Here is a 9,451-nt window from a genome sequence, read left to right as displayed (position 1 = left end):
CCCATGTTGAGCGAAATATTTCAATGTCAATTATCTACATACTCTATAAAGCAATTTAAAATAAAAATATTCATATGTTTTGGTCCTTTTGCAAGCATATATTTTGGACTCGGTTTTGTCTAGTGTTCATGTGGGTTTCCAAGGCATTAAATCTATTTATGCATTCAAAAATGCAATATAAACAACAAAAATTTACAATCTCACCAAGAATTGTATCACTTAAACATTTTATTTGTGTCTGGCTCAAAATGAAGATGTGCAATTCCTTCGAGACTCAACATAGAGTTTATATATATATAAAAAAAACCAACATAGATCTATTTTATAAAAAACCAACATAGATCCATCTTAACTTCAAATAAATTGATAATTAAAATTTTCATATAAAAATATATCACATTTTACATATATAATAAAGTGCTATGCTCCATGGTTATTCTAATACTGCCATTTTTATGGTGAACCCCGATGCATAATCGAGTACGCATCTAACACAAAATTGACAAAAGGTTACTCAAGGGATGCATAATCCAACGCCCATACGATACTGCAATTTTTATGGTGAACCCCGATGCATAATCTAGTACGCATCTAACACAAAATTGACAAAAGGTTACTCAAGGGATGCATAATCCAACGCCCATACAACGCAAAAAAGAATATTCAAGGGTGTGGGTATATCTCTTATTTTGTCAAGTCAACAAGGTATTCGAGAAGTAAACCACTTCATGACATGCAGAGGAGCTTTCATAAAATCTGAGGCAGTTTTCACCCAAACTGTAACAAAGATGCAACATGGGCATATCCAGCTGAGCAACATCCTGCAACAACAACAAACACCCATCAATTTCAAATGACGAAAAATGGCAAGCCAATTAATTCTCAGGCCAGGCCAATCAAATAACCCATCTTTATTTGCAGATTTGAAGAATATCTATTCAATATCCAAGCTCTTCTGATCAAATTTAGTTATTCAATACTTCAATTCTTATTTGCAATTTTGAGAATATCCCATTTAATACCCAACTCTTATTTATAGATTTTGAGACTATCCCATTTAACACCCAACCCTTATAGCCCATCTTTATTTGCAGATTTGAAGAATATCTATTCAATATCCAAGCTCTTCTGATCAAATTTAGTTATTCAATACTTAAATTCTTATTTGCAATTTTGAGAACATCCCTTTTAATACCCAACTTTTACTGGTAAATTTTGAAAATATTCCATTTAATACCGGAGTTGTCTTTACTGCGATTTTTTAAGATTCCGGTGACGGATTTTGAAACAACTCCTTTGATACCCAACCCTTCATTACAGATTTTGAAAATATCCCATTCAATACCTCAACGGTGACCTAAACCGTGATTGAATAACTCCAAGAACCACGTTAAAAATGCAAAATGAAGAATTTCAAAATAAATACTAACCCAACAATCCAAAACGGGATACCAACTAACGAAATCGAGAAGGCGAGAAGCGCAAAGGGAAGTCCGAGCAGAAAACCGAGAGGCCTGCACTTACGATCTTCGTAACCCATATGTTCGGCAATACCCAACTTCCCTTGAATGCTAACGATCTGGTTGTGATCATGAGTTTTCCGGTCTCCAATGTCATGAAAGCAAACAAAGAAGATATTTCTAATTTAGCGGAGTAGAAAGTCAATTACACACGGACTGTATACAAGGATGAGGACTTTTGCAACATCTCTATCAATATCGAGCTGTTGGCGTTTTGTTTATTTTGATTTGGGTCGATTTCCCGGTCATGTGGTTTCCTAATACAAAGTCGTTACATATAAATCCAGAATCCATTGACCTGGTGCATATTTTATCATGTCCTGCGTGCAACACACTGTAAATTTCATCATCTTCCGTGTGAGACACTGTATACGTCACACGTCACTCCCCGACGTTGAGATCTGTTGTAGTTGTAATTGGTTTGAATCTAGATTGTGGAATATTTCTTGATCTAACGTAGTTGTAATTTGTTTGAATCCAGACTCTGGAATATTTCTTGGTGTATATGAGTAAAGTTAAACGGTTGTTAACGAACTTTTGAAATTTTCTAAACTCTACTATTAACAACTCTTTTTCGAAATATTCCAAGTCTAGAATTGATTGATTGATTTCTCAAGGATGGCCCATCCTTCAAGCCCATCGTTCAAGACTTTGTGAAGCCCATGATGAGATACCTTGATTTAAATATGTATGTGTTTTGTAAGGAGGTTAGTTGTTAACTCACTTAAGGACGAGATTCATTCAAATTAAATAATATTGGTAACAATTTTTTAATTTAAATAATATATTAAGCAATGATATTTGATTATAAGTTAATTTATTTTTTAATTATAATTTTTTATATAATTATTGGAGTTAAAATATTTTAAATACTAAGTTTTTTGGCATGTATAGATATGTTTATTTAGAATAAGGTTTTTAGAATTATAAAGTGAATCGTAAGAATTTAACTTCCATAGAATATTTTAAAATATTTATAATAATATATATAAAGAAATGGTTGAGATTTATTTTCAAAATAGTTGTGTGCTTTTTATCTTTTAAATTAAATTGATTAATTAAAAAAATGTATTATATGGACAAAAATTAAAAAAATGTATTATATGGACAAATGCTCTCTAGTATGATAGAGATGTTGTAATGTTCAACATTTTGACTAGATGAAAATAAAATAAAATAAATAATGAAACTAGCATAGATCCATTTTAACTCCAGATTTACCAAGAACTGAGATTGATCAAATCTCTTCATTCTAAGAGATATTTGCATCTCCACAGATTTATTCTAAGAAATATTTGCATCTCAATAGATTTGATCCTTCTTGATAGATCCAGAGTTAAGATGGATCTAGGCTAGTTTAATTTCCTTTTTTAAATAGACAATATTCCACATGAATATACCATGGGTTCTCAATGTGATGGGTTATTTTTACTTTTCTTATTATTTTATTTTTATAAGGTTTTTTTCTATTTCTTTTATTTTATTTTCATAGAGTTAAAATGTTTAATTTTCATTTACCCCCCTCGATATATGTGTGTGTCAAACTGTTAAACTTTAAGTTATAACATCTCTACGAGTGGGCACAATAAAACTAGCCTAGATCTATTTAACTCCGGATCTACTAAGCATGAAGAAAGATCAAATCTCTTTTAGCTCTAAAAAAAAGTTTGCACATTGATCCCTCTGGAAACTTGGTAAATCCAAAATTAAGATGAATCTATGTTGGTCGAAAACCATGGTTTGTGGAAACCTAGAACCAAGAAACCACCAATGATAAATTGACTATTTTACCTCAATTTTATTTTAATTATTAATTTTATTAATTTTTTTTTAATGTAATTTGACTTATTCAAATTATTTACAGGACAATGCATTGCAACATCTCTACCCTACTAGGATGGAGAGCGCCTCTCTACACAAAAATTAATAATTATAATTATAATTATAATTATAATTAATAATTACATCAATCTAGATTCATCTTAACTCTACATCAAGCACCAAAAGGGATCAAATCTCTTAAAAGATTCAAAATTATCGATCAAGCACCAAGATGGATCAAATCCCTTGAGATGCAAGCCTCCTTTAGAGTGAAAATAGATTTGATAGATGTAAAATGAAGTAAGTGTTTCTATGGTTATTATGAATTGATGTTTATCCACATTTACTATTTGCGCAACCATTTAAATTAAATAAATGGTAAATGCCTATCAACATGAAAACAGTTATTCAACTATACATCTCACATTGTCCACATAAAAAGTAACATAAAAATTAACTAAATTAGAACTGTTTCAAATTATTATTATTATTCATTATAAAAAGAATATATATATATATATATATATAGAGTAAGTTTTGGTTATTAATTATAAAAAGAATTTATATATTAGTTTTTTTGGTAAGTTTGGGTGGGACTACATCATTATTACATCATCGTCATGTCCAATATATCACTCTCATCAAGATGGGGAATTGAACTTGAAGTGGAAGTCAAAGAATGCCTTTATAAAGTACCGAATTACCATCTATCCAAGACCCAAAGATATATCCACTATCACATTGCCATGTAAATATAGATAAATTATTAACTTTTAAATATTTTTTATTACTTTATGGAAATTAAATCGTTATTTAAATAATTATTGATAATTAAATTTTAGAAAAAAAATATTATAAAATAAATTAATACTAATTATCAATATTTTTATTATTACACACTTTTAAATATTAGATTATTATTAACTTTTAAATATTTTTTATTACGTTATGGAAATTAAATTTTTATTAAATAATTATTTATAATTAAATTAAATTAAAAAAATAAAAAAATAAATTATACCAATTATCAATATTTTTATTTTAATGAGTTGACCGATTAAGAGCGCGTTTCAAAATAGTGATAAATGGAATCTAAGCTGGTCCATTTAGTCTACGTATGAGAATGAATAAGAAGTGAACTATGAACGTGACAGTACAACAAACATCAAGGAAAAATTATACCATATGGTGCGGATTATGCAACACGGGATCACTGTAGATAAAAAATCACTGTAAACCACATGGTTATGCCGGTTTTCAAATGCGCTCCTAGGATCAGAAATCCTAAATGACGCTGGAAATAATATAGAACAATATAATTAATGTGATGACTTTGTATTAAAAAGGTTATAATATAGAACAATTTAATTTATGTTATTGACGGTGTATTAATGACGTTTTGATTATAAATATTTAAGTATTTATTTAGATAAATATTTATATTTAAAAGTTATTATTATTATTTTTTTGGTTTTTTACATACTTAGCATTAGGTTTGTGTATAAAATATTTTTGCTTAGCCCAACACGCTGCCCCATCTCCGGCTTCACTGCCCAAGGAATGACGCAGGTTCACATGCAGTATGTCCTCATCGTTAAATGCTGCTCTGCACTAAATGGTATAGGAGTCGTTTTTATGTGATTTTTTTGAAATTTTTTAAGTGGGTTTTTTAAGTTTAAGTTTAATTTTTTTCAAATTTGGTAGGAATTTATTGAAATCATAAGTTTGATGATTAATATTGTGCAATCAAAATGTCCTATGGTTTTCTAAGTTGCTGAATCATATATATAGTGAAAAAACTAGTTTAAATAATACAAATCAAGATTTCACCTCAAATTTTTCCACCAGATTCAGACACTCACACTAAAGACAACTCCAATAATATAATGACCACCTAATAACTATCACGTGGTCTTCACCGAAGTGAAAGTCGATGCACTTTGGACGGTCTGGATTAACAAGGAAATCTAACGGTGGAGAACGTTTTTGGTTCATTGATTTTGATCCGGCGACCAGAGCACAACACTATGAGTATAGTTTAAGGTTGGAGTTAGACTGCCGTTATGCCCGTCATCCTACCCCTCTAGCGGGCACTGCCAGCGTTACAGTACCCTGTAAGTTCCCAATCTGAAACACAGTCCAACAATGAATTGGAATAGTTGTAAAGAAAAATAAGCCCTGACAAAGAAACAATCTAAACGGTAAAAACTAAATAGATTTATGTTTCCAATTCTCTTCAATATATTGCCATTTTATTTTTATGTTTCCAGGTCTATTCAAGGTATTGCTATTTTATTTTTTAATTGCAAAGGCACCAGGCCACACGTATGGAACCTTAAATGACATTATGGCATATTTATGGAATGGATGTACATGGGACAACGCGATCAATAGTAAAAGAATACACAGTGATAAGAGCGTGGATACAAGGGGCCTTTATTCTGCTGATTTTTTCCCTTGATCAGATTAAAAATCCGGTCGGGATTTTCAGTTGGGAGCAAAACTGTTGGACCAATTCGGTGGCTCTGAAACTACCCGCAAAGACAAGTAAAAGAATACACTCTGCTTTGATACACCCGTGAAGATAAGAATACACTTTTATTTGAATGTTCTATGATCCAATTAAAAATGTTGCGGGGGATTTTAGTTGGGAGCAAAAAGCAGTGCAAAAGATGCGCAAAATTGTAATTGGAGCGTGGCCAATATCAGACGCCTCTGATTCGCTCTCTTACTAACAGAGGATTTACCTCCGCAAAAGATGGGAAAAATTGTAATTGGAGCATGTGGCCAATATCAAATGCCTCTGATTTAAACGGAGGATTTACCTCACATTACCCCTGTTCCAGTTACTAACAGAGGATCGAAACCAGCGTGTTCCGCATGCCTCGATCACAACCTCATCTCATTTCAGATTGAAAGTAGTACAGATCACGGCTCCCCTGTTCCAGTTACTAACAGAGGATCGAAACCAGCGTGTTCCGCATGCCTCGATCACAACCTCATCTCATTTCAGATTGAAAGTAGTACAGATCACGGCTTCCATGCATAACTCCATCTCATTTCAATCATTTCAGATGGAAAGTAGTACAGATCAAGGCCATGTCCATCCTTTCAGATTGAAAGTAGCATAAATCAAGGCCATGTCCATGTTTAAATTAGATAATTACTCAATAATTACTCTTGCATGAGTACTTGGTTAAATTTAGAGAGTCAATTAACTGGGTGTTAATAGTTGAGTGTTAGTCAAGTCGAATTTAGTGATAGATGATTTTCAACATGGGAAGTATCAAGCTTTGTGTGATTAATAGAAAAGCCACACCTCATGTGTTCTATGTATAATTTTTTGTTTTGTCTCTTCAAATTGGTTACAAAAAAATAAAAGCGAACTAATTAGCAAAAATCCGAGAAACATATATTTTTAGTGGTGTTTAAACATTAATGCATCATATACAATGCATTATAACGCGCCAAGACTTAGCATATAGGCTTTTTACCCGTCGTTGCATGCACGCGGGTCGCCGGGTTCCTTTGGTGTTTGGGGTGTTATAAGAATAACGTGACCATTAAGATGACGACCATGTTGCAGACATATGATGTCTGGGCTTATGTCCAGCTTGGGTTTTCAGAACTTAAGAATGAAGTAGAAGAACAAGTTCTTAGTAATACAGAGAGGGAACAATGGAAGAAGACAAGAAGAAGAATGCACAAGCGTTGCAACTTATCCAACAGGGAGTGGACCGAATAGTGTTCTAGAAGATTATGATCACGTCTTTAACAAAAGTAGCATGGGATACTTTGGCGACAGACTATACATGTACAACCAAAGTCAATATTGTTAAGTTGCATAATGCTAGGAGAGATTTTGAAAGTCTGCAGATGAGGCAAACATAGGACATCGATTCTTTCATGAATCGGGTCATAACTGTCGTAAATCTGTTAAGGATTTATGGTGAAGAAATTAAAGATCAAATAGTGGTTGAGAAGGTCCTCAGATCCTTATCTACCGAATTTGATGTTGTAATAACCATAGAAGAAGCCAAAGATTTGGCATCATTGACAGTTGATGAGCTGATGAGATCACTTCTATTGATGAGGCAAGGATAGACAGAAATAAGGATTCCACTTTAGAGACCGCTTTCAAAAGTCAGGTTTCTATTTCAAGAGACAGAGGTCGAGGCAGAAGTAGATCGAGAGGCAGAGGACGAAGTAGAAAATATGGTGGTCAGAGAGATGGTCGAGAAGAGCATGAACATGAAAGTGGAAGCAACTACAGAAGCTTCAACAATAATCAGAGAGTTAACAAATCAAAGGTGACATGCTATTATTGCAATAAATTTGGTCACTATGTTCGTGATTGCAGGAAGAAGATAGCTGATGAAGGGAACTAGAGAGCTAATGTCACTACAGAGAGTACTAACTCCATGTTCCTAGTTCGTCATGCCATGCATGAACCTTCTGCTAGTGTGTGGTTATTAGACAGTGGTTGCAGTAACCACATGACAGGCAACAAGGATTTGGTTGCAAATTTCGATCAATCTGTGAAAACAGAAGTAAAGTTGGGGACTGACAAAAATATGGAAGTAGATGGTAAAAGAGTGGTCAACATTCTGACTAAGTAGGGGGGAGCCAAAAACAATCTTAGAGGTATATTATGTTCCTAGTGTCAAACATAATTTGATAAGTGTTGGTCAATTGACACAGAAATGATACATAGTTATCTTTCAAGGTCAACAATGTGTTATATATGAAAAGCCCCCAAGTAAGTAGTTAATAGTGAAGGTGCAGATGACGAGGAACAGACTCTTTCCTCTAGTTATGAATTACAATGATCAGGTCAATTCTTTTATTGTTGCATGTTCTGATGATTATTGGTTATGGCACTTTCGGTTTGGACACTTGCACTTTTATGGTTTAAGATTGTTACATCATAAACAAATGGTCAGAGGATTGCCTCCCATCAAAGAACTTGCTACAACTTGTGAGTGTTGCATCTTGGAAAGAAACAGCGTGAAAATTTTCCAAAGGGAGTTGCATACAGAGAAAAGCAACCTCTTGAGATAGTGCATACAGGCTTGTGTGGACCTATGAGGACACAGTCGATTGGTGGAAGTTGTTACATCCTCACTTTCATTGATGACTATAGCAGAAAGACTTGGATTTACTTCTTGAAGCAGAAGTCTGAAACTTATGCAAAGTTCAAAGAATTCAAAGTCGTAGTAGAGAACCGAAGTGATTGAAAGATCAAGGTATTGAGGCCAGATCGTGGTGGAGAATATGACTCAAAGGCATTCCATGATTATTGGAAACAACATGAATCAGTAGACAGTTTACAACCAGGTACACACCGCAGTAGAATGGTGTAGCAGAGAGAAATAACAAGACAATTATGAACATGGTAAGAAACATATTGAAAGGCAGAAACTTGTCTAATGAGTATTGGGCAAAAGCAGTTGCATGTGCTATTTATATGATCAACAGATCTCCTACAAAGAGTGTGATGAATAGAGTGCCAGAACAAGCATGGTTAGGTATGTCTTGCAGCGTATCTCATCTCAGAGTATTTGGATGTGTAGCTTATGCACATGTTCCTAAAGAGTGAAGATGAAAATTGGATGATAAAAGTGAAAAATGCATATTTACTGGTTATAGTGAGCAATCAAAAGATTACAAATTGTATAACCCTGTCACAAGAAGACCATAATTAACAAAGATGTTGTGTTCAAAGAACAAGAGTCATGGAATGGAACTATAGACAAAACATTTGATGCATAAGTGCCACTGATGGAAGAAGATGATGTAGCAGAAAAGAAGCAGCAAGAATCACAGGTGAAGACTCCAAACATATACACACCAATAAGGACTCCAAGATTTTTAGAGAGGCATGGATCTTCAAGCAGATCAACAGATCGAGATTCTCTTAAAAATCAATCAGATGATGTATCAAGCAATGGTAAGAAAAAGATGAGAAGTCAGAAAGATATTTATGATGATTTGGATGTTAGTTCAAATTTTGCATTGTTTTCATTCCAACCTTCTTCGTTTGAAAAAGAAATTAGAGATGAAAATTGGGTGCAAGCCATGGATGAAGAAATTGAAGCTATTGAAAATAA

General features: G+C 33.3%; 1 protein-coding gene across 1 annotated transcript; it reads right to left on the bottom strand.

Moving 5' to 3' along the window:
• Positions 1-518: 518 nt before the first annotated feature.
• LOC149162682 (signaling peptide TAXIMIN 1-like) lies at positions 519-1,635 on the bottom strand. The gene is made up of 2 exons (XM_089435765.1): positions 1,431-1,635; positions 519-821 (listed from the first exon to the last, which is right to left on the bottom strand). The coding sequence occupies exons 1-2, from the start codon at positions 1,538-1,540 to the stop codon at positions 698-700; spliced, it is 234 nt and encodes a 77-aa protein (XP_089291891.1). The 5' UTR covers positions 1,541-1,635; the 3' UTR covers positions 519-697.
• Between the last annotated feature and the right edge of the window lie 7,816 nt (positions 1,636-9,451).

The sequence above is a fragment of the Pinus tabuliformis genome, chromosome 5_2, assembly GCF_031772625.1.
Source record: "Pinus tabuliformis cultivar Carrire ecotype Pingquan chromosome 5_2, CPIR1, whole genome shotgun sequence".
Classification (NCBI taxonomy): Eukaryota; Viridiplantae; Streptophyta; class Pinopsida; order Pinales; family Pinaceae; genus Pinus; species Pinus tabuliformis.
This window is presented reverse-complemented; position numbering and strand designations above follow the sequence as displayed.

Excerpts from the sequence above, each read along its gene's own strand:
- LOC149162682 (XM_089435765.1), bottom strand. The coding sequence starts at position 1,540 with ATGGGTTACGAAGATCGTAAGTGCAGGCCTCTCGGTTTTCTGCTCGGA. Across the intron at positions 822-1,430 it reads ATCCCGTTTTGGATTGTTGG|GATGTTGCTCAGCTGGATAT; the intron begins GTTAGTATTTAT and ends TTGTTGTTGCAG.